The sequence below is a fragment of the Podarcis pityusensis genome, assembly GCF_964106645.2.
Source record: "Podarcis pityusensis genome assembly, chromosome: 3".
NCBI lineage: Eukaryota > Metazoa > Chordata > Lepidosauria > Squamata > Lacertidae > Podarcis > Podarcis pityusensis.
This window is the reverse complement of record NC_138026.1, coordinates 49951060-49977783: the sequence shown is the minus strand read 5'-3', so window position 1 is coordinate 49977783 and position 26724 is coordinate 49951060. Positions and strand designations below refer to the sequence as shown.

The window sequence follows — 26724 nt, the reverse complement described above, 5'->3', positions numbered from 1 at the left end:
GTGAAGAAGGGGAAATGGATATGTACTGTGGCTACACCCCCAGCATCTAAATTATCCTTGGCCATGCCCCCAACATCCATGCATTGAACATGAGCATCTAAAGGAAACCTATGTACACAAAGTATACACACTTAGGCTTCCCTTCTTCAGATGTGCACACTCAATGTCTGGACATCAAATGGGTCATAACATTGAGGGTGGGGCCAGCACTGTGGCCCCATGTCTCCTTCTGCGTATGAGGGAGGCTTTGGTTTCTTTCGCTTTCCTAGAAAGGAGACCCTGCATTTCAGTTACCCAACCTGTGCTGATGACTACTGTGAAAGCCAATAATTCTGGTAGGAGCAAACAATAAAGAAACTGTTCCACCCATTTGTGGGTAGTAACATCAGTCACCCACCCACCCAAATAATTTGTTTCTGTCCAACCATGTGCTCAGTGTGCTCATTTCATTTTACCACATTGACCACTTTAATCATTTTGGCTTATTTTTATCTAAGAGAAGTAAATTCTTTAATGTTGTTTAATGTATTCAGTGTCACCACTTATGTGTTCAGTTACCTGAACACATAACTGGTGACACCGAATACAATTACCTGAACACATATATACACAACTTTTAGAAGACATCTGAAGGCAGCCCTGTATTGGAATGTTTCTAATGCTTGATGTTTCGTTATGTTTTTAAATATGCTGTAAGCTGCCCAGAGTGGCTGGGAAAACACAGCCAGATGGGCGGGGTATAAATAATAAAAATATTTTTATTATTCATTATTGAACAAATTACTCAAAACTATTTCCAGAGGTGCAGATGTTCAGCACTACAGTTATCTTTTATTTCTTAAGGGAGAAACCAACATAATTTTTCTGATGTAACAATGCAAGCCTGTCATATTACAGGTGCCTTAAACAAGGAAGGCAATCAAATGTCTGGAATCAAACGCCACCACTGAAGTATAAGGATTGTGATGCGAGCCCGTATAGCTTAAGCACAGCAAGCAAGCAAATGGGGTTTGCTCATTTCCATTTGCAAAGGTAACACGTTTAAATATGAATAAGTTGCTCATAGCCAAATTTTAGTGACAGAAGCCCCGTGGCATCTATCAGTGCTTGCAATTTTATGCTTGCTAAAAATAGTCTCATTGTCTCTGGGTTGTTTCCCATCCGCATCTGCAAGAAAGGGGATTTACCTTCTCTCCTCCTCTACAGTATACTACATCTAATTACAGTTCCTTCCCATTGCGAAATTTCTTTCAGGGAAATGGCAGGCACAGAAATACATGCCACAAAGCCATAGAACGGCATCCTTGTCTTTATATATATATATATATTTCTCAGAAACTTCAAAATGCTGCCAACTATTTTAATAAAGAATATGTCATCGTCTTGTACTGCAGGACATTTTAGAGTCCCTTAAGGGCATGTGAGCCCCTACCATGTACAACCCTCCAGTTCTTATTCTGGTAACATGAGAAGATTCAAACAATATGGGAAAAGTCCTCTCATTGGCTCCCTGACATGTCACTATTGCTTCACTTTCAGGAGATGAGTGTCCCCACATGCATGAGTCTGTTTAGGGAAGTTTTTAATGACTGATGTTTTAATGTATTTTAAATCTTTTGTTGGAAGTCGCCCAAAGTGGCTGGGGAAACCCAGCCAGATGGGCAGGGTATAAATAATAAATGATGATGATGATGATGTCATAAAGATCTTCTAGTTATACCAAAGAAGCACACAAAGGGCATGTGGTCAAGTGGCTTCATCACCACTAATGGTAGCATTGCAAAGGGGTCTTAATCATCTTGGGCAGGGCTAGCCTAAGATAATCTTCTGCTTGAGACAAAGGACAAAATGGCCCATACCACAGAAAGAAATTGGTCGGAAAGGTAGTTGAATCACATTTCAACGCTAGTCATGGGGCATAATCTTCCACCACACCTGAAGACAAGCAAACTTGGGGCACAGGGCAGGCTGCGTAGTACACACAGCTCCATCCTTCAATGCCTCACCCCTCTAGCAACTTCTGTCTGAGGCACTATATCTAATGGTAAGGCTGGTCTTGGGGACCATTTGAATAACATGCTTTCTTCTGTAAAGTTATTCATTCAGGGCAGGATCCCCTTTGTGGATGTCAGAATGGCACAAGCAAAGCAATTGATTAGGAACTCTAGCTACACAGAATTGCTGTTCCTCTATCATCCATGCGATATATTTCCACAGAAAACATCATTGGATGAGAAGACCAACTGAGTAGGTCCTTAATGTGTCAAGCCTTCAGAATACAGACTGTGGAGTAATTATCCACAGGTTATCAAAAACCTTGTTAATGCAGTTCATGCAGTACAATCCTCCATTAAATGAACTTCCATTCATTTCTCACTCCTGCCATTATTCCTTTAGGAGCAGAATGTCACTGTTGGAAAGCAATGCCCCTTCTGTTTGCTCCTAAAATGAAAGCACTCCCTTCTGTACAACACTGTCTTGTAGTTATACTGCTCTTAAAAGGGCAAATCCCCAAAATTTCATACTGAATGTGGAACTGGGGAGCTGGCTAACAGAACATATGATCCTGATTCTAGACCTTGATTTAGTCCAGCCATTTCAGCACTCCCATATCCAATTTGGCTGAAAATAAATAAGTAAATAACAAATTGAACGTCACCCTCATCCATTGAAGATGCTCAGGAGTATAGTCGGACATGAATATAATATAAACATGGATCTGCATTCCACTCGTCTTCTGAGAAACGCAGAGCAGTGTGCATGGGCATCCTGGTTGACTCTCATGCAGTTTTTAAATTAAACTAATTTGAAGTCAATTCAACCATCACAACTTCTTTTGGGAGCAATGACAGTTAAGTAAGCTCAAAACTGGATTAACAATTGCACTTCAATGTGACTTAGTCTATCTACAATTTCCCCTCCCTGCTGCATTTAACCTAAGGCTTGGGGAATAAGGTAGAGAAGAAGAAGAGATCCAGTACTGCTTTACTGCCCAAACCTGCCCTGTCAGAAGGTTTGACCTAGATGCTTGATCTCTGCTCAACACTGTTTGGAAACTGTTAGAGCAACTATGGAAAGAAATTAGATTTATAAAGGTAAAGGTAAAGGGACCCCGACCATTAGGTCCAGTCGTGACTGACTCTAGGGTTGCGGCGCTCATCTCGCTCTATTGGCCGAGGGAGCCGGTGTACAGCTTCCGGGTAATGTGGCCAGCATGACTAAGCCGCTTCTGACAAACCAGAGCAGCGCACGGAAACGCTGTTTACCATCCCGCTGGGGCGGTACCTATTTATCTACTTGCACTTTGACGTGCTTTCAAACTGCTAGGTGGTGTCCCTGGTTTAGTGATGAAATTTTCCACACACCTCAAATATTTCCTGAATTTTTGTTTAATTCTAATAAACTTATGGACCAGTAAAGTTTGAGCCAGGAAACAAAAATGGGCCAACACATTTGCAAATACCACATACTTTTCAGCTTGGTTGCCCTTGCAACACACACACACACACACACACACACACACCACTAAAAGACAAACTTGTAGTGAAACAAACATCTTTTCTTGAAAATAAAACACAGCTCTTAATCTTAAATGTTGGCAAAGAAGTATGCCGCCTTTGCCATCACGGCTGCAACATGCTAGGCATGAAAATGTGCTTGTACCTGCATTTTATTAACATTCATTCTGGGATTTTCACCACCTGCATTCTAGTCATCGTTCTTGCTTCTGTTCTAAAAGAACAGAAGGCTTTATTGTTCTTCTCACTTGTTTGGAGAATTATGTTTATTCCCCATAATAAAATGAGAAGTCTTGTACAATACATGGTTTAATGCCCCGCTGGAGACCTGACTGTGTGAAGACTTATAACCTTTTGCAGGGTTTTTCACCAGAAATGAACTTCTGAGTGGAAAGAAATATCATACAGCCTCCAGGTTATATACATAGAGTTCAACAAACTGATGTTCAGCAGGGAATTGGCATGGGCAGTGAGGCAGAGGAGGATAACAAGAACACTGGAGTTTTATGCTCACTCCCTATACACTGACATGGCAAGCTAATACTTGTGAAATGTGTGTTTTTAATTAAGGTATTTAACTTAAAGCAGAGGCAGATTTAGGGGAGCACAACTGGTTCAGTCACACTCAACGTGGAGCCTCAGGAACACCATAGGAGACACCGCAACTATGATTTAAAATGGAGCGCATGAGGTTGGGACGTGCGCTGAATTTTGATGTCACACAGGGCATTGCTGAAATTTGAGACCCCAAGATCCACCACTGCTTAAAGATATCTGGGCTACACAAAAAGCAGCACAATTGCCACAGGGATGAGGACAGTCTGCTCTACCAGCTTACTACTGCGTCCAGATTGTGATGCCTGTGTAAAGGGATAAGTTGTGCCTTCATACAATAGCCGGGATCCTTTTGCACAACTCTATGGGCTGCTATATAAGCATAACCTTCAACAGCTTGATATCATCAGCAGATTTTGCAACTACACGGTTCACAAGTTTTCTAGGTTATTAATTTTTTTTTAAAGTCTGAGCATAGATTCTTGAAGTGCTCCACTGTACATCTTCTTCCATTTCAATAATTTACAGTTCATGCCTTCCCACTGCTTCTTAGCTTTTAACCATCTGCTGAGCTGCAAACATCACTCCTTTTATGCCCTAACTACTTAGCTTTTGTAAAGAGGCAGTTTGAAAAGCCCTTTTTCCAAAAGTCCATGTGAGCAGTGTCATCCTTTAAATAAAAAAATGCTTTTGACACCCTCAAATATTGTAATAGACTTTCAGGCATGATTTTCCTATGAAAAATCTATTTCATTTATTTAACAAAATTTATATACAGCTTTATTTTAAGAAAACCTTGATTGCTTCCTGTTGAGATTTAGGTTGTCAGCACCTTTCCCCCTCCACAGAGGCAGGGGACCTATTAGGAAGGTCCACCCTCAGAGGCTGATGGATCCAGTGGTTTTCCAAACGGCTCTGGGGGTTTTTCCAGCTGATATGACTAGCGCCCCTGTCAAAGACCTGGTCAACCTCTGGAACACCCGAATGGCTTGGGCTATTGACAAGATAGCCCCTGAGCACCCTCTCACACTTCCTCAAGCCTGTTTGGCCCCCTGGTATACTCTAGAGCTTAGGGCGAGGAAACAAGCTGGGTGATGGCTTTGAATGCAAGTGGAGAAAAGATCTGAATGAATGAAACCGAACACTGGTAAGGGCTCATTAGTGAGCCTACCTAGTGGTTGTTAAGGCAGCAAAGAAGGCATACTTTGCCGCCTCCGTTGCATCCACATTATGTCATCTGGCAGAGCTTTTTGGGTTGTTAGGGGCCTTTTACAGGCAAGGCCAAAGGAAATGGTAGAACCAACAATAACTCGCTGTGACTTGTTTGCAAAGCATTTTGAGGATAAAATCACTTGCATCCACCAAGACCTTGACTCTGCTGTTATAGCAGATTAATCTCATGGGGTGTCCTGAGAACAGTCTAGTGCTGTTGTGTTGGATGAGTTTCAGTCATTAAGTCTCAAGAATATGGACAAGGTGTTCGAATCGGTCAAGGTGACCACTTGCGCTCTAGACCCTTGCTCCTCTTGGTTGATAAAAACCAGCAGGGAGGGAATAGTTGGCTGGGCCAGGGAGGTGATCAGTGCCTCTTTATGAGATGGGGTAGTCACTGCCTGTTTGAAGGAGGCAGTGGTAAAACCACTCCTTAAGAAACCTTCCCTGGATTCCGAAAACCTAACTAACTACCAGCCAGTTGCTAATCTCCCTTTGCTGAGCAAGGTTCTGGAGTGAGTGGTCGCAGACCAGATTCAGATGCTTTTGGAAGAAACTGATTTTCTGGATCCATTTCAATCAGGGTTTATTCCTGGTTTTGGCACAGAAACTGCTCTGTATGATGACCTCTGTCGAGAGAGAGAGACAAAGGGAAATATGTCCCTGTTAATTCTTCTCAACCTCTCAGTGGCTTTCGATACCATTGACCATCATACCCTTCCAGAGTGACTGTCTGAACTGGGGGTAGGTGGCACCACTTTGCAGTGGTTCCAGTCCTAGTTGGATGGTCGTTCCCAGAGGGTGTTGCTTGAGAAATGCTTTTCAGCCCTGTGGAACCTTCAAGGTTTCTCCTATCCCCTGTGTTGTTTAACATCCACATAAAAGCGCTGAATGGTGTTATCCAGAGGTTTGGAGTATGTTGTCAGCAGTATGCTGATGACACTCAGCTCTATTCTCCTTTGCATCTGCAGGTGAGGCAGTGGAAGTACTGGACTAGTGTCTTGCCTTGGTAATGGACTGGATGAGAGCCAACAAACTGAAACTCAATCCAGATAAAACTGAGGGACTGTTAGTGGGTGGTTCCCTATGTGGGAGATTGTCTGCTCTCAGTGGGGCTACACTGCCTCTGAAGGAGCAGGTTTGTAGCTTGGGGTACTCCTTGATCCTTTGCTGTCACTCAAGGCTCAGGTGGCCTCAGTGGCCTAGAGTGCCTTCCATCTGCTTCAGTTGGTGGCCCAGCTACATACCCATCTGGACAGGGACAGCCTAATTAATGTTGTCTAACCTCAAGGTTAGATTACTGCAATGCGTTATACATAGGGCTGCCTCTGAAGACGGTTCGGAAACTTCAGCTACTGCAGAATTCAGTGGCCAGGTTGCTCACTGGAGCAAGACAGTTTAAGCATGTTACACCAATCCTGATCCGACTGCACTAGCTACCAATTAAGTTTCCAGGCCCAATTCAAAGTGATAATTCTGACCTATAAAGCCTTAAATGGCTTAGGACCACAATACCTCAAGGACCGCCTCTTTCCATATGAACCCACCCAGACCCTGAGATCATCTTCTGAGGCCCTTCTTCATATGCCTCCTGTTCAAGAGGTCCAAACGGTGGCAACACGAGAAATGGGCCTACTCTGCAGTGGCTCCCCATCTGTGGAATGCTCTCCCCAAGGAAGTTAGCTTGGTGCCTTCATTATACACCTTTAGGCGCCCGGTCAAAATGTTCCTTTTTAACCAGGTCTTTGGTTGATCCGATCTACTTCCTATGCCCTTTTAAAATGGGGGGGGGTGTGGAGGGGGGTTATTGGGTTGTTTTTATTTTTATTATGTATTTTGTAGTTTTATATTTTGATTTTATTCTGTGAACTGCCCTGAGACCTCCGGGTATACAGCAGTATATAAACTCAATAAAACAAACAAACCAACAAACCTCTACACAGTATACAAGAAATACTAGAATTACCAATAAGAAGGTTTAAAACAAATAATTAAAAACTTTAAAGATAATTAAAATCAGCAGTAAACTAAAAAAGAGATTAAGTGATGTCAACATCTACATGTCTGGATAGGCTTCAAATGACAACTAGACCTCTAAGGTCTTCATTGGAACTCTGCACTGACTGCAACCCTGTCCTGCCACAGTGAGTTTCAGTCCCTTGTGGGATGGGGGATAGAGTAGCAGCTTGGTATCAGAGGGTTGGGTTGTGTGAGCAGAATTGAGGCAGTGGTTGAAAACAGCAGTGCCTTCCAATGATCTCTCCTAAGCACAAGGGTGCAGTGTTATTTATTGCCTTCTATACTTTGCTGCTGAGGCCAAGAAGTTGAGAATGTATGTAACCATCTCAGAAATATGACTGCAGCATGGCTGCTTCCCCCCAAGCAAGGTGCTTCATCTAGTTAGATCAGTGTACGATTTATCAGCCTCCACCCGCTTCTGCCACTTTAGCATTCCTCAGGGATCTGGTCGGTAAATCAAAGCCTTTACTTTGGGAGACAACAAGAGGGATTTTTTTATTTCTGAGGTGCACTCTGATACATCAAAATAACTTTTTAGGGTGGGGTTGGGGAGAAGAGCTTTGAAAATATTGGCTTTGGTTGTCTCCTGCAGCCATAAAAATGCCAGCCACACAGGGCAATTTCTAGCTTATTATTCCTCTGGATCACCTATATAAAATCCAATAGAGCTGATAAGGTGAATTAAGTCTTTACTTGGTTTCATTATGAATTAATAAGAGAGCACCACTGAACCTATTATTGACTACAAGGAAAGCCTTTGTGTTGTTTTGCTCATTCTAGCATATTTTTTTAATAATAAAAAGTCGCTTCAACAAAACACAGCTTAGTTGCTATGCAAACACTCAGAGCCATTGTACAGGGATCAGCTCCAGAGTTTGGTTTGATTTGAACCAAGCCAAGCAAATAGTGTCTGGATGCGATTTGACAAGGTTTTCCTACTTGTCTGTTTCTCTCATTTTGGAGACAGAATGAAGAAGAGCCAAAGAAGAAAGAACATGCTCAGTTGAGGCTGCCCTTGGCTCCCCTCAGACACACATTGCTTACTTTTCAGAAATGCAGATACAGGTCCATTTAGATCTGGCTCTCTTTTAACATTCAGTACCAAAAGGGCAGATTCATTACGTATGATGCCAGAGACCCCTTTCTCCTCTCTCATTAACTGTTACAGGTGATTCAAACTTAATGGTTACTGCTCTCATCTTCATTTAGCAGAGGGAGGAAGAGAGGGATTTGCAGATCTGAGAACAGGTCATTACAGGTGTATTATATTAGTATATTAATGAGCCCCCTGGGACCATCATACTGTGATATCCAATAACTTTCTTAATGTATAATTACACACCACTGGACTATAATTGATTAAATAAAAAGAGAATATAGGCAGATGCTAGGCCAAAGCTTCCACTGTTCATTATGTGTCCTTCCTACTTTTTAATAACTTAAATGAAGTACTAAAAAGCAATCAAATTAGAACTGATATTCATTAAATTTTTAAGCAATTAGTAGAGCATAAAATGTAAAAGCCTTCCTTCTACACAGAAATACAAGAATCCAAAAAGTTGCAGTCTGAATGTGGGGGGAAGAATCTTATTAATTTATCGCAATCAAATAGACATTTAAGTGTATTTAAAATCCTGTGATTACAGGGCATGCATAAACATGCATGAGTCTTTGTTAGCTAGTGGCCACAAAATGGATATTATTCCTACAGAAATGGGTTGGCATGTCTTAAGATAACAAATGCCCCAATCCAGTTGTGCAGAATGCAGTGCTCATAACAGTGGAGAGGGATGAGTACTACCACCTGCACTGCAAGATAGATGGGCATGCGCATTCTCCTCCAAACATTGTGGGCAAGGATCCCTATTGGATCATGATGTGGATGAACAGTTTCAGGCTGACTTACTTCCTGACCTTTCATTGAAAGAACAGCTAACTACCCTTCACTTTGGCTTCTCTATAACCTTATGTCTTCTTAGTTCTATATCCTAAAAGGAAAGTTCTGCCCCACGCAGCTTATCAACTTCCCTAAGAGCTTTTCTTTACCTCTACCCTTTCTAAGTCATTATAAAACCTTTTCCTCATAGATACAGCTTACATTTCACCTTTAGGAACATAGGAAGCTGCATTGTACCTGAAAGTCATGTGTACATCACTTGCAACATTCACACATGTGTCTTTTTTAAATTAAGTTTGTGATTTGTTACAGGGGATAATCTAAACACAACCAAAGTTGTAACTTCTAAAGCAGCCCTAATTTTTGTACATTATGTCACCAGATCTATAGACAATGGTGGGTAAAGCATGTCTTCACATTCAAAGCACCACCAAACACCTGGAAAGTGTGTGTGTGTGATTTAAATCTGGGAGGGGAATTCCGAATGCTTCCTCCACCCACAGCTTTTAGACCTCAGTCCTCTCCCACTTCCCACTTTTCTCCAGATAAACTCTGAAACCATGAATGAGCTTGAAAAATTGATAGTGGAGCTACTACAGTGATTAGGCCAGTAAGCAGAGGAAGCATTCAGAAACCCCTGCTATTTTTACAAGGCAAAATTGTTCCCTTTGCATTCTACTTTGCAGGTGCTTCATTGTGAACTACACTTGTATGCAACTTACATGTAATTTTGCCCAAAATGGTGCGCATGCTAGGAGTGTTGCTCGGGAATTATAAGATACCAAAAAAAATCAGTGCAGTTTTGAAAGGTTTGATCCACCACCTCTGCATCAGGAATCATATACCCAAATAGGAGGTATATACATGGTTCACATCACTGTGTCACATTATCTGGCACTGATGGTTGTATGTGCAATCAGTTGTTAATTACACGGTCAGAGACCCATTAAAAAGTGTGCAGTTACTTCGTGTTACTAGATGGAGACTGTAATTCCACTGCAGAAAATAAAATTGGTGCTGTTAGGTTAACTATGGTGATCATGGCACAGGACAATAGATGAGGATGAGGATCAGAATAGACTTAAGGACTTTTTGAAGCCTTTATCAGCACACACATACACTCAGAGAAAGAGAGAGGGAGGGAGAGAGAGAGAGAGAGAGAGAGAGAGAGAGAGAGAGAGAGAGAGACTTGTACGCCTCATGGGCAGGCTTGTCCCCAAATTATGCTGCCAATATTATAACACTTCTGCACACATTTTAGGGCTTCTAGAATGTAAGCCTGTTCATTACATGTAAATAATTGGGTCTTCTTTTCCTTTTTCTATTTTCATAACATAACTCATTCTCCCTGAAGCTTCTTCATGGTGGTGAGGGGGGAAATGGGTTTGTATATTTTCCCCATACTGCAGAACTAATAAGCAGCTTTGGGAAAGTGATATGAGTTGGGAAACGTTGGGAGAAAAAGACTTAAAACCTCTTCCCTTTGCATTGATGCTCCAATTTAGTGCATAGCATCTCTCTCCCACACACCCACTCTTCTTAAAAAGCAAAACCAAGTAATTGAATGAAGGATCAGACACATGATGTATAATTTTCCCCATAGGAAATTCACTGAAAATAACCAAATCTTTAGTGAGCGCCAATGTGTGCAAATGTATATTTAGATATTCTCACATGTAGAAATTATGGTGCTGGGACAGGTAGGTGAAGGAAGCCTGAGAATATGAGAAATAATGACTAACATGGGGATATCAGGGGAGGGAGACGCAGTAGAACAGGTGAAGATTATATTTATTGGTAAGTTTTATAAAAAGAGAAGGGTGTCAAGAGACAGCAATGAAATGTACCTACTGGCATCAAGCAATGATGTGCTCACCTGTTACAACCAGATTTTAACCAATGCCCTTTGCCATTTCTTGTCATGGATCCTTGCAACTTTCATATCATTCCGTTTGATAAATGACAGAAATGATGAATGACCTGCATGACATTAGCAGACCTATTTTGCCAGGGCGTCACGCAAAATACCTCCCAGCCTTGATGCTCTGAGAATTTTTAACCAGAGGTTTAACCTGAACCCTCATATTTACAGGCCAAGTTCTATATCAGTGTGTGTGTGTATGCATGTATGTGCACGCACACACACACAATGGGTAGAATCCAGTTTAGCACTAAGGCAATCATTCTGTCAGTGCAAGGATTTCTGTTTGCACAGTGTAATGCTCTTTCCCCTTTCCTCCCACCATGAGCCGCATAAATTTGTTCTAGGTGTTCCTGTAACCCTTTGGAGAATATTGGGGTGCATGTGAAAGGAGAAGGCTGCACAAGTAGAAACCCTTGCACTGATGGAATATGTTAGTGGAATATCACCCATAAATTCCTCTCCTTCTTCCTCATAAACCTTCTTTAAAAGGTATAATATTAAGAATAAAGCATTTTCTGCTGTTACCTAGGTAATTATGTAGTAGCTTGATCTGTATGCAATGCTTGTTTTATCTCTATGAACAAATGAATTGAAAGAAAAACCAAGAATTTCACATCTGCTATTTTACTAGCTCAAACAGCAGCGGACGGAACCCAGATGCTCTATTTAATATTCTGGGTAGCAATTCTAAGCAAGATAGACCTTTCCTTTGTAAATTCATAGCAGGGTATCCCAACAGAAGCTCTGATTTAACACAAGCTGGAGAGGTTGCAATTTCTCAGGCAATGGCTCAGGAATCTGGGCTTCTCAGAGCAGGAATTGTAGCCTTTTCACTAATCTTTTCATTATGTCCACCCTTTTTCTTACAGTTTAATCCTCTCTGTTTCCTGACAACCAACAGTGGCATCACTGTTCCATAGTATTAGTGTGCCATTATCAGCTTCCAAAGGACTATGCTTTCTTTACCTGAAAACAAAGAGCAAATTATCTATATCTCAAGAAAATTCAAAAGTTCTAGATAGATACATAAATAGAAAGAGATACAAACAAAACTAAATTCTCAATGCTATCGAAGCAACTAAATTGGCCTGCTTTTTGCTATAAGATATTTGTATTCTGTATTAGTTTCCTATTTTTATTATACTAATCTTCAGGAAACCTAATTTTACAAATGGCTGAATTCGCTGGTTATACACAAGGAAAATTCCGCATCCTCACTAATTCAAGCATCTTAACCACCAAGTTTAGTATCTGGTTTCCTATGCTCTCTATTAAATGTTATAGCACATTTTGGATTTATAGTGGGAAATCAATACTTTAAAGTAGGCTCATAACTGCATAGTGGAATTTCTTTGTGGATGTTTTCACCAGCCAAAACTGTAATTGTCACGGTTTTACTAATGAATAGACCTGCCATATGCATGGAGGGAATTTGTTCAACAGCAGCTTATTCTTTCCCCCAATTCATCAGCTATCTGTTTTTCTTTTGAAAGTTGTGAAGTTCTGCCTAACACACCAAATATATATTCTGCTCAGAGATACAAGCATTGCAGAGAAGCACATGGTTCATAACAGAGTAAGGTTATTTGGCTTAGAAATCTACCCAAGCGCTTAGGAGTTAAGGCTTTTCAATGCATGTCTGTGACCCAGGATATTAACATTCTAACAATGTACTCTGGTTCTTCTGGGAGTTTGCTAGCAAACAACTTCCATCAGTGCTTCATCCCCTCAATCCATCCTGGCAGCACCCTCAGAGCAGAAGCATTTCCCAAACTAAAGAGACTGCACTGGCTGCAGCAATCCATACTGGAAAATAGCATCTGAACCCTAAAGCTAAGAAAGCACTTTTGAGCCTAAGCTTCCCATTTCCTCTGACAGACTATTATAAAACTGACTCTGCATTGTACTAAAAGAACCCCAAGGATTTCCCAAGTCTCATAAGAATAAACAAGTTTCAATTTATCCTTCATTTAAAGCCTCACACTTTTTTGCTGCTTTGTAAAAGAATCACCATCTGTCTCCCACCATTAATGGCTGGCTAAGCTTTTCCTCGGGGACACAGTCATTCCTGCTCCCTCCCTCCCCCCTTCACTTTTAAACTACTAGTCCAAAAAAAGCAAAAATTGGGGGAAGGAGTGAATACAAGATACAGAAAGCAGTTAGGAGACTGATTTTCCCCTATCAACTCTACCTTCATGCTAACTAAATTTAACTTATGAGCAGCCAAACTGTAAACAGGAACAGAAATGTCTGCAATATAAGTAAAATACCGTTTTTCTATCATAAATAACAGCAACTGCTCTAATCAAGCTCTGGAAACCCCCATGCATCTCACTTGCTGGAACAGGAACCACAGGTATCAAGTCAATGTGCTGCCAAATAAATGTACATTAGCATCCACCTCTGTGTGTGGATACCATTCACTTTCACTGCACTGAATTCAATGTGATGTGCATTCAAATGTACATTCCAATTCAGGCTTCCTCAACCTCGGCCCTCCAGATGTTTTGAGACTACAGTTCCCATCATCCCTGACCACTGGTCCTGCTAGCTAGGGATCATGGGAGTTGTAGGCCAAAAGAGTCTGGAGGGCCGAGGTTGAGGAAGCCTGTTCCAATTCATATTTGGTGCAAGCAGTCATGCAGGAATACCTTTTCAATGCATAACTAGAGCTGGATCATAGCACCAGCATTCCAATATCACCAAAGGCTAATTGAAGGAGCAACGGTGAAAAATCTCCCCCCGACACACACACATTAACTACAAGTGAACACCTTCCAAAACTTTTAAAATATCTCTAGAAAGGAAAAAATGAAAATGAAAAACAGCTTTTAATAATTACTTATTCAGATGAACTGATTCTGCTATTCTTTATAATAATGTTTAACCCTGGTGACATTTGACTCATTGGTTTCATTCACATTGGGCCTATCCACACTACTACTACTACTACTACTACTAATAATAATAATAATAATGTTTTTTATACCCCGCCCAGCTGGCTGGGTTTCCCCAGCCACTCTGGGCAGCTCCCAAAAGAATATTAAAAACACAATAAAACATCAAACAAAAACTTTCCTAAATACTTCTTGTTCCAATGCTTTCCCCACAGGGAAAAGTGTTCTTTAGCACTCAGTCTGAGTAAATAGCAATCTGGGTTTTCTCCACATTGACATTTGCTCCACTTTAGCACTAAAGAGTGGATTTTCCCTGGGAAAAGAGTGGGGCAAGCAAAAAATCACCCAGACCAGTGCATTCTAGGCATGGGACAAGTGCACAAGCCCTAACATATTTTAACGCTATGCGGATGAGCCCAAATGAACCCAAGTGATGTGTCAGGCTTGTACACCCCCTCCCTTCTCCGCCTCTCACATGTCTTGGGGGAGGACTTCGCAGGACTTAATTTCACTTTTACCGCTTTGCATTCATACAAGCAATTATTTATGAAAATGAATCCTGGTAAGTTTTATAACAAGCAATCTTCAGACAATGAATTATAAAGCTGGCTTGTTAAACCAGCATCCTTGCATCAAACATGCTACTAAGCCAGAAACTAAACTTTGCAGAAAGACTTTTCCTGGCCAAGTGGGAGAAGGGGGGGGGGGCGGGAGCACACAAGCTGAACACTTAACTCAGGCTCATTCAAGCTCATCAGTGTATCACTAAACCAGGGTATAGAACTATGTGCAAGCCAGGTCATCAGCGTATTGTACTTTAAGACTCAGGTACATCAACTGACTTAAGCATTTGTTTAATATGCTTGTCTGTTGGGTCCAGTTCTGCATTTCTTTGTACATGTGGTCCTTCATAGCGTATGCTCTGTTGACTTCAGAGACAGTATGGGCTATATTAGGGTTTTGGGCTCAGACACTGCTGATGTAACTTTAAACTGACATGAAAGGAAAATAATTTTGTAATCTGTTTGAAGATGCCTTGGCTCACACTGAAATCAACACAAGCCTTCCACTGATTTAAATGGGAATAGATCCAGAGACCCAAACACATCCTTTATAAATATTTAAACTTCAGCAAAGCTATACAAAATAATAATCTGATTTAAGTAGAATGGCAAAGAGGCAAGTAGGAAACATGAACCAATTACCCAGAAATAGAAATAATCTGACAACAGCATAAAGTGACTTCTGACATTACACCTGTATTCATGGCCTGATGCTTAAAACAATTCCCTTGGTGATATAAAAGCATTTCACTGGCATGAGTCATTCATAAAATTTGATCATAGAGAATTCTGTGAAGGTTTACTCCACACATTCGTGGTTACTACTCAATGACTACAACACCCAGTGATCAACTGTATGTGTAAAACAAACCCTAAGATAAAGTTTTAATGTTATGTGACACTATGGTAGACTCAATATGTTTTAATGGAGGCAACTCACATTCTCAGCTACAAGCAATTACATTTGAATTATGTGTGAATGAACTAAGACTAGATTCCTAAACAGCTGTTATCCATGAAATTGCCTGTCAGCAAGCTACGCTGACAGTTGATTTTAATGAAACAATTTCAAACATATACCGTACACTCTTGGATCATTCCAGGAGCAACACTATGGATATGGGACTGAAATACATCTCTGAATATGTCTCTGAAATACGACTAATTGTGTTTCTGGGACACCTCTTGAAGCTTTTGTGACACGAGAAGCCCCGTATTGTCTAACTGACCAGTTAGGGGAACACAAAAGTAATAATAGGAAGAACAGTGCAATCTTATGCATGTTTGTTCACAAGTATATCCCACTGCAACCAGAAGTTCATAGGCTACAGTTCTATAGCCACTCCCCTGGAAATAAGCCCCACTGAACTCAATAGGACTTAGTTCTGAGTAGACATGTATAGGATAGCACTGCTAGTTCCCTACTAAGTGTGTTAGATTGCAGCTGACCGAGATATCCACGGTGTAAAACTCAGCTATGAGCTCACTGGATGGATCTAGACAAGCCATCATTTCTCAGCCTTAGTCAATTCCCTATAACATGGGGATAATAAAACTGGCCTGCCTTACAAGGTTGTTATGAGGATTACTGAGAATAATGTATGTCAAGTGGTTTGAGCACATAGGAAAATAATTATATAAATACTATATTATTATTATTATTATTATTATTATTACTTTGTTTCTTGCTCTATCTGTTCAGCCTCAGCACAGCATCTAAGCCTAAATTTTTAAACAATTAAGATGACCACAAAATCTCATGGGGAAATTCTGGATTCCTTATAGAATTTCATCTAAAAATCTCAGTGAAATGCCATCTTTCCTGATGCTCCATTTTCTTTACTTACTGTAAAATAAAACAATGTCCCTTTTAAAATATACCTATAGACTTAATTTGTTTGGACATTGCACGCACAGAAATAAAAATATTTCCTATTTTACTTAAATACAATGGAGAAGAAACAAAAACAAAAGGGAAGTAGCAGCCATATACTCCTCAGGATTTTAAACCTCCCTGAATTACATTTTCTATTTGCTTTAGTAAACAGAAGAGGAAATACTTAGTGCTTGAATTGCTCATTTTACTTTCAAATCAAAACTATTAGGATCTTTACTGAACAGAAATATAATGGCCATTCCTATTTGCTGTTAATTTTGCCTAGCTACAATTGCTAAAATGAGCAGCAAATTAACCCTGCCTTGGAACAGATATCTGTTCACAGCTGATATAATCTCTCCTATGTCTTGTAAACATTCCAGACTCCTTGTCAGTGCTTTGCTGGATTTCACTCATTCCTCGCCAAAGAGAACAAGAGAAAGTATCTCACTGTATTTTTAAATAAACTAGAGAAATAGTTGAATTCTAAAGGGAGTACTGCATGTCAGTGCTGCTGTGGTGTTTTGTTGTGTTTTGTTTTTAATGTTGTCTGAAAACAATAAAACCGCTAAAATGTAAAAAGGGAGAGTTGGGGAAGGGCAAGTGATTTTCTCATATAAGTATCATCTCTCTCTCTCTTTCTCTCTCTCTCTCTTACTCCCTCTCTCCCTCTCCTTCCCTCCCTCCCTCCCTCTCTCCCTCCTTCCCTCCCTCCCTCTTTTTTCTAACATGTGCTTTACTTGTGATTCCTCAAATGACTTCTAGTGGGATACTTTGTATGGCTGTGTTTGCAATTTTGTAAGCACTTTTGCTGGGGAGTAAGCTCCATTGAACTCAGTGGGATTTACTTCTGTGTAAGCATGCTTAAGATTCCACTAACTTCCTATTACAAGGCCATTCAGATTCTATAAAAAATTTGCAAGCAAGTTGAGAGCTCAGAATTGTTCAATTATATCAGAGTTAGCATTTGCAATTGGTACAGGTTATTTTTTATTTAAAAAACTGTAATATTTCATTATGTTATGTAATCATGAACAAAAGCTTTTCAAAAACTGTTTTCACTGTGCTAAAGTAACAATCTAGACTTGTTGTAAGTATGTTATTCTTACAAGTAGTTCGCAGTTATTCTTGAAGGCAAGTCTTGGAGTTTCCTTAGCATAGTGCTGCTGGGGGAAATTTTCACCATGTCCATCTTCATCTCTAGCCTGAAGGGAAATATAATGGCCTATTTAGGGACTTACAAATAATGGAAGAAAAAAAATAAGCTAAATGCATAACAGCTCAGATCATTAAAACAAGCGGGAATTCCAAAATACAACAATATTAAGAAGTTTGCTTAAATATGCAATACACCGGTTAGATATTAGAACTTGGAGTGCTCTTTACACCATTTCTTTTTTTTAAAAAAAGACATGCAAATAGATTTTGGTGTAAGAGTTAAAATCAACAAAGAGACAAGCCCCAAAATGAAGTATTTCAGCTGGCTGTTTTGAGTTTTTAAATGCTGCAATCCTATGCACACTTACCTGGGAGTAAGCACCATTAAAACTCAATGGAACTTACTTCTGAGCAGACATGTATAGGATTGCTCTGTTAGGGTTTCAGTTTACTTTGTTCCTTTTTAAGGATTATATATTTAAATTACATATATGCTATAAGCTTTTTTTTTTAACATTTAAAAATATTCAACCAATAATATGCTTCCATTTCCATTTTTTTTAAGTAACAAGGTCATTCCCTTCAAAAATGGTTTTCAAATTCATGATTTACACATTAATGCGATTAAATTGATTTCCCCCGATTCTTTAAGTAAAGTTCTCAATTGAGTAGCCATTATGTGAGGGCAATGAAATATGTTTAAAATATTTAATTTAAGAAGATGCATTAAAAGTTATGGGTTGTTTTGATCTACACTGCTAATTAAGGAAGCTTAAGTTTAAATGGAGACATTAATGCAATCCATTAGCAACTATACTACTTGCATGCAGCATTTTACTTCTGATCTACAACATATTCTGGTTTAGAGTTAAAGCAAAGGGAGAAGTAGGTGAAAGGAGGAGTGTCGGCAGCATGCTCATTACACCGTTCATTTGGATGACACTTGCACTCTGTTCCACTCTCATCTCGTCTAATCCCTGACTGTTCGCTCTCCCTCTCTCTTGGCCTCCTGAAATTCACAGCTGAGCTGTCTCCCTCACATATGGCTTGCATATAATTATGCATATTCCATTTTACACTGCATTAAAATGATGAGCTTCTGGCTTTAGGCCAGCTAATTTAAATAAGACCCAGTGAACTTGGAAGGGAAGGGTGGGGGGGGGGGAAGAGGCTGACAGGAAAGCCATACAGCAAGCAGCAGGTAGTTCTGTCTTCTGTTTTAAGATTAAATCCGTGTCTGTTCTTAAATAATAATAATACAGTAAAGGAGAATTACCTGGTGTGATATACAGATCAAGAGTGTGTGAGAGGCAAAAATCTAACACGTATCTATGACAGCACTTAGACATTCTTCCTCCTTAATGTAGTGTGAACTGTCTATTTTCATGTGTCATTTCAGAGCTTTTAATTTTTGTTAGTGTTGTCATTTGTAAGAGATATTTGCACCTTATGCATTTTGTGTCTTGTTTCTTGCCTTCAGAAAAGCTGTCTCTCCCTATTTGTAGACCCGAAAGAGACTACTTCAGGCTGCAGAAGGTCACAGCAGTGTCTAGGGTATGAAAGCTTGGCAAATTTCACAATTTGCCAATTTGTGAGCCACCAAGCTTAACACAGCTCACCAGGCATATCTTCAGTCTGCCAGGTGCTTAGATAGACCCTTGCTTTTGCTGTCCCTGGTTAGCAGCAAAAACTGGAGGATTACTGCGCCCAATGTAAAGGTTGGGGAGGTAAATGGAGATAATTGCACTGATACTACTAAACTTCTACTCAGCTCTTTAACGATTAATATTCATTTAAAATAAACTCATCACTTCAAATATAAACTTGTGTCTTATAAATCTGGCTGACCTCTAAGATTATAGCACTGCACACTGAACATTACTTGCCAAACAAGATTTAGGAAAGTGAAACTGTAAACTCAAGAGAGTCCTATGGTACCTTAAAGGCTAACACATTTATTGTGGCATATGATCCTATGGCCTACAGTGGTACAACAGGACTCTGTTGTTTTTGATACAACAAACACAGATATCTGGAACTTGTCAAGATTTTTATAATTTCTGTCTCTGACACATTTACATGCAACAAACACACACTCTGTTCCCTTGGTATAATCTCTTAGGGCCAAATTAAGTGTGGTAGCCATGATCGTTACTCTAATATACATTTTAAAAAACAAAAACAAAATGCACACCCAGCAGACTAAACTTGGCAGTAGAGAACCAGGGGGGAGAGTTAGAATCTACAGTGAGAGTTTGGTCTAATTCAGTTGACAGGATACCAAGAGGCACAGAGCAAAGTCAGTCAACCCAATAAGCAGGGAACATCTACATGAGGCCCTCAGAAAGCAAGTATCAATCAAGAGATAACACCCACAGCACCAAGGACAGCTCCCCAGTAGCAGGCAGCTTGTTTCAACAATTTCCAGAGCCAAACTAACATCTCACATCAGCCCTCCTGCTCACCCCAGGCTCTTTCCCCTTTCTGAAATATGTGTTTGAAATAATTGAACTGCATTGCCTACAAACACCTTTTCACTGTGTTTTCTGTCTAAACTATGGAGACTACAGATACTTCATTATAGCAAGGTATCTTGTACCTTTGCCCCAATTTCTGAAACAGATGCAGATTATGCATCAGGCTGTTAGCCTAAGCATATTTATTTGAAAATAATTGTCATTAAACCTAGAACTCATAGAGGTGTGACTTCAAAATTCTCATATAATGTATGCTGTTGGAGTTTCTGTCACAGATACAAGGCCTAACCAACCTAAAGTACCTCAGTTTAAAAGGACTCCAGAGATGAACCCTCAGAGTAGCAGGCCATTTCACTGGAGGGATGAGCTTCAGTATTAGTCTAACAGAAAAGAGAGTTTAACCTCAGTTTTCCCCTTCTTTCTGGCTTGCTGTTTTTACATTTGAAAATCAGATAAATTTACATGAAAGCTAGAGTTCAAGAGGACTCCTGTCCTTTCAATATTAACATAAAAGGGAGAATCCTAGTGTGGACTCCTATGTAAAAGTGGGATGGGAAATGCATGGTTCCATTCTGGAAGCATGTCCACAGTTGATTTCATAGTCCAGTCTTGTCTTAGAAGAATCATAGAGTTGTAGATTTGGAAGGGACCTTGAGGATCATTTAGTCCAACCCTCTGCAATGCAGGAATATGCAGCTGTCCCATACGGGGATTGAACTTGCAACCTTGGCATTATCAGCGCCATACTCTAACCAACAGAGCTAACCAGGCTGATCACCTACTTTTGGTCCTGCTGGGCTAGATCATATCAGGCTTAGAACTAAAAAGGAGAAACATTGAGGCCCTGTTCAGTCTCTGTGCAGACTGTCCTCTTACTTTCTGTGCTGGCTTCAGTATCCATAATCCGTACATATATGGCTTATCATCTTCCTGAGACCTCTTGCATTCCCCATCATCTCTTTTCACTTATCTTAATTTTTTTCTATATGTGCAGTTCCCTCCTTCTGTTACACTGAGGGACAAGCCAGATGTGTAGCTAAATGTGACACTGCATTTGGTTGCAAATTTTTAAAGAAGCAATCTGCATCAGCTGAGGGGGCGCTGACAATGAATGGGATCAGAGCATACATGGAGGGGGAATTCCCTGCTGGAATTCTGCAGAAAATATCTCCTCTGAAGCTATCGTTTTAATTAGGAGGGAATCCCCCATTGGTGGTTGATTTGCACACACAATGGCATTTATTTGCCGGTGACCTAAACTATACAAGGCATTTGTTATTTGGTTTTCCCTTGCATGGCTGATATTTTTACTTAACAAGTAGCCATGGCAGGGGTCCTGAGCTTTCCCCACACCAAGGTCCCATTTTGTTTTGGGTCCCCCCAGCTGTTTGTTAAAGAAAAATCAGCCATGCGAGGGAAAACCAAATAACAAATGTCATGTCTAGTTTGGTCCTGACTCTGTCAACTCTAACTAAAGGGAATGAGAATGATAGCATGAAGAAAAGTGAATGGAGTTGGCAGGTGTAACATACGGCCTCTGCTATATGGAGTTGAATCATTGAAGCTAAATAAAACCTTCCTGAGAGAAACGCTTCTCTGAGCAGCTAAGGCATAGGTGGGTTGGATGCTTCAAACAACAGGCAAGGAGTGCTGTTGCCCTTGGGTCCTGCTTGTGGGCTTCTCACAGGCATCTGGTTGACCACTGTGAGAACAAGATGCTGAACCAGATGGGTCACTGGCCCAATCATACAGGGCTCTTACTATGCTCTTTGTTGATCCATTTTGGATTTGTTGCAGTGACTGCTCCTCTACTTGCTCCATCTTCCTTAGATGATTTGGGAAGAGTTCTACACTGTTATAATTTAATGATGTTTCCCTTTGTGTAGTTGATAGCAGCTATCAAGAGATAACCTATTGACTTTATTTTCTAATACCAACGTTGGATTAGAAATACCTTTAGGCAGAACCTGTAACTGGATCATTTTGGCTTCAGGGATAGAGACAGAATAGATGACGTTCAGTGTTTCCTAATTCTGTCACCTTTACCTAGAAAAACCCAATTAATTTCTTGTATTCCATAGTTGGACAAAATAGCCTTGTTTGCAAGTAAACACATTAAACCATGGTTTGTTTGATCATCTGAGCCCTGCCCAGCAAGTAAATATGGCTTGTTAATTTCCAGCAAACCACATTATAAAGCCACAGTTTGCTGTTGACTTATGAACCGGAGTTTGTTTTAATTACGGCTTGGTGTTGCATATGAATCTTGAATCATGGTTACTTCAGCTATCCTGCCCAATTTATTCAACAATCTACAGAGCTGTGAAGCGAGAGCAGCTGGATAATGAAGCTGCTTCAGAAGATAGGCTGCTCTCACTGGTGCTTTTCCCAAAGAAGACATTGCTCCTAACTCTGCCTGGCAACAACAAGCCCTCCGTCACAAGGCAGTCAGCTTCGTTTCACAGCTGCTGCACTGCAAGGTGAGGAAAATGTAATGGGACCACTCTCCTTAATGCCTAGCTAACATCTATAATGGGATGAGCAGGAAAGCAGCAATGTACAATAGAAAAGTGTACAGTGATAACCAAATGTGCTTTAATCACAATTGCCTACACCACTTAGGGACAGGAGTAATGCAATGGGGGCGCAGAGTAAAATGTTTCTAGATGCTTATACATAGCCCCAAAATGCCCATATAATATCTTCATGTAATGCAAGAACTACAAATCATGAATCTGGAAAATATAGGGAGAACAGTAAATACACCTTGCCCATTTATTTATTTTTAATGGGATGGAGGATACTTTTACTCGCACTGTTTTGAATGGGTGTTTGGGGTGGGCTTGAATGAAAGCTACCATATCTGTTCCCAAAATAACTCTATCTACTATTCATCTTATAATTCCCCTACCACTCTTCATTTCCCCTACCTTAATACACCTATTCCGTCTTTATTGTGTGTGCACCTTTAACAAATCTGAGAAGGTGCTTGTTTCATATAATTCAAAGGATTAGCACAGAACCTCTATCTAGACAAGAATATGGTTACTTTGCTAAAGTGGGTGAATATCCTGGAGCAGAAGCTGGTGGGGAGCATTGAGCAGTATGCAGTGATAATGCAGGTTATTGTTCAAGAGAAGGACAATTTGCTGGGAGAGAGTGATGTTAGTGATTATGTTCAAGGATAGCATGAAAATGTAGATAAGGAGAATTCTGGAGCAAAATTACACCATGAAGAAATATGCAGTCCATGCGCTAGCATGATGCTAGTTGATCCCCTTGCAATAATTGCACAAGATGCCTCTACTAATGTACTCACAGTGCCTAAGACAGTGCAACAAAAACTGATGTGAAAATGTGTAATCAGCCACATAAAGAGCTTTCTTCTGTGCCATTTGCACCTATATAGCCTTGCCCTTAAGGAAAACATAGGTATTCCTCACAACAAACTGCTAGCTGCCAAGCGAAGTATACTCATGCAGGTGTATAAAAAGGTACAATGCTATCTTTAAGTATGTGGGAGAGAGTAACCCATCCCTAACCCACCCCATCACCTTACCCAAAGTCCCACCCTCATCTCATGGCCACTGGTAAAATTGTCTTTACAGCTATTCTGGATATGATCATTTCAACAGTCAATGGAATTGAAGAAAAGACTGGGTAGTAAATGTAGCCCAGATTTGATGCCGTGTACTTCATGGAGGATGCAACTATTTCAGTGCCACAAACTCCTTCCTCTTCTTGGAAAGGGAGTTCCTTGCCACACATAACTTTATACAGGCATCCAGTTGATGACCTGCCTTGGTAGCTGAACCATGGCTACAGTCACTGTTGCACTGATAGGTGACCAGCATAGCTGTCAATTTTTCCCTTTTCTTGCGAGGAATCCTATTCGGAATAAGGGAATTACCCTTAAAAAAAGGGAAAAGTTGACAGCTATGGTGACCAGCTGAATAACAAACTGGGTGATGGGACCCAGAAGCAGTCTGGCTCTTCATGTTAGTCTCAAGGGGAGTGGGATGATATTTATTCTGCTTAATTTTATGGATATCTAGGATAATGTTTGACCAACTGGCCAAAGAGATCGTGCCAGTATTGCTGGTGCAGGATACTGTGATGTGCAGAATGGTGTCTATGAACTGTGTGCAGGTGGTGCTTGTTATTTAGTAATTCCCTCGATAGGGTGGGTGTATCTGCATTGCAAGAGTGCGGGGACATGTTCCACTACAACCTGATCTTAGGATATGAATTGTGAGCGCCATCTCTCACATGGCAGAACTATGCTGCTTCTTGATACGGGATGGGGGAAGAGGTTTAATTTAAGACATTTATATGCCACTTAACTTTTCACATTTCTATGTAGCATTTCGCTTTCAGTGTCGGTATATATTGGGTGTATAATTGCGCACTGTCAAATTATGCTCCCGTTCTTTCCCTTTTGCTATGCAGCCATACATTTGGCCAGCAGTTTGCTTTACTCCCAAAAAAGTGCTACATGGACATGATTTTAGGGGTCTTGAGCAGCTCTGCATTTTCTGTGTGTGTGCCTGTGTGCATTTTTTTAAATAATAAAACCAATTTAGAAACTCAATATAATGATGCACCTAATTATCTACCAATAATCTTTCTGTCTCATAAAGTTATTGCATTTCCTGGCAAACCTCCAGGGAAGAGGTGGTCCTTAGCCTGGTTTTGAGGATTAACCTTCAGGTCTCATTGTAAGAATGGGCTATAAGAATTAATGTGATTCAAAACTAATAAATCAGGTTCCTGTCTTTCACTGCATCAGGAATGCTTTGAAACTCTGAAATGATGACAATGAACAAGAGAAACCATTTTTTGAATTACTGTTTTTCAGGATTTTTACTCTTCATATATTAGATAGGTGAGAATTTATATTGAACCGGTTCTCCTTTTATACATAGTCAGAATATATTTTATGTTATTTAATTTAACAGAGGGAAAACCCTGACTTGAACATGTTTACACACTGTTTCAACCATAATTTACTGTGTTGAAAGAGAAACTGAAATCAACAAAGCCAAGAACTGATAGCGGCTCAATGCCTGTGCCACAAGTGTTTGATGCAGTTACTGAGCTGTGAACTGAATCAATGTCTTTGAGATTAACTCAAGCTTATTAAGCCACAATTCTGGTTCCTGTAATTTGATAACTACTGTCAAAATGAAAACTGCAGAACCTGAAGTACTAAGACCCCTCTCAAGAGCATTCAATGGCAGCCATGGATTCTAAAACTCCTGGATTTGGGTGAGTTCTCGCCTTAATTTTATTCCCCCCCCAATACTTTTTACTGCTTTTTTGTAACAACAACAAATAAAACAAATACTCTTACATTCAAAAATTTGTATGTCTTCTTATTTACCCTGCGCCTTATTGCGCCCGGACTTCCTTCCATCCCTTCAACGGTTTTCATGTCTCAAATCTTTTCTTACAGTTTCTTATTTACACTCCATCCACATCACACGATTTACATTAATCCTGCTACAGTTTTTAAATTCTTACAATTACTCCGTATATATTCAACAAATTTACTCCAATCCTTTTCGAACTTTGCTTCTTTTTGGTTCCGAATCTTATAGGTCAATTTCACCAATTCTATGTATTCAAACGTTTTTGTCTGCCACTCCATTAAAGTTGAGATTTCTTGGGATTTCCATTTCTGAGCCACTAAGATTCTAGCGGCGGTCGTTGCGTACATGAATAGTTAAGGTGAGTGAGTTCTCACCTTAATTTTAAAACTTCTGCCTCTCTTTATATGTCTCTTTAACCAATAAGCCCAGAAAAACATATTTGTACTTGCATGAAACCTCTTAGATCAACTTTTCTGTAAAGAAAAGTATTGTCATGTATGAAATAATGATGTAATCAGTTATGAAGAGTAGCACAAACCTGTTTTGTTTTGTTTTGTTTTTTCATAGAATCATCAAATTGCAGAATTGGTAGAGACCATGAGGGTCACCTAGTCCTACGCCCTGCATGCAGCAATCTTTGTCCAATGTAGGGCTTGAACCCACCACGACCCTGATATTAAGAGTCTCATGCTCCACTAACTGAACCATCCCAGATTTGGTTGGGTTTTTGCAGCCAGACTACAGAATGGATTAAATGCCTTTTAGAAGTGGTAACATATAAAATGGTGTACAGGTGCAAATACTAATGGCTGTACTCAAATATTCCAATGAATGTTTCTTTTTAATATATATATAGAGAGAGAGAAAGAAATACATTTTTCTATTACAATTCTTAATCTGTGGTTTGCACAATGGCTTTGATCCCCTGACACTTCACTGTTAAGCTTTAAAAAGAATGACTGCTCTAACATGGTAATATTAACTAAACTCTAGGTTAATATGGCTGTTATCCTTTCTCTGTTGAGAAATAAATAGGCATTCTATTGCTATTGCCATCTTTTTTTAGGACCATGTTGCATCCCACCCTGACAGCTCACTGAATAGAAATAAGTGCTCAAGCAGTTCTCTGAAAACTAAGGCTACACTCCCTATAGACCAGGGGTCATGAGCCATTTTTAGCCCAGAGATTACATTCCCTTATGGCGAACCTTCTGAGGGCCTGATAAGAGCAGTGGGAGAACCAATGCAAAAAAGGG

General features: G+C 40.1%; 1 protein-coding gene across 4 annotated transcripts in view; it reads right to left on the bottom strand.

Annotated features, from left to right (window-relative positions):
- The window catches only part of SOBP (sine oculis binding protein homolog), a 135931-nt gene that overhangs the window by 40988 nt on the left and 68219 nt on the right, over positions 1–26724 (bottom strand). For 3 of the 4 annotated variants that reach the window (XM_080999939.1, XM_080999938.1, XM_080999941.1), the window contains exon 5: positions 17571–17666. The exons of the other annotated variant lie outside the window; for it this stretch is intronic. In XM_080999939.1, coding sequence (XP_080856065.1) covers positions 17571–17666 — 96 coding nt within the window. The remainder of the gene's footprint in view (positions 1–17570; positions 17667–26724) is intronic. 4 annotated transcript variants of the gene reach the window in all.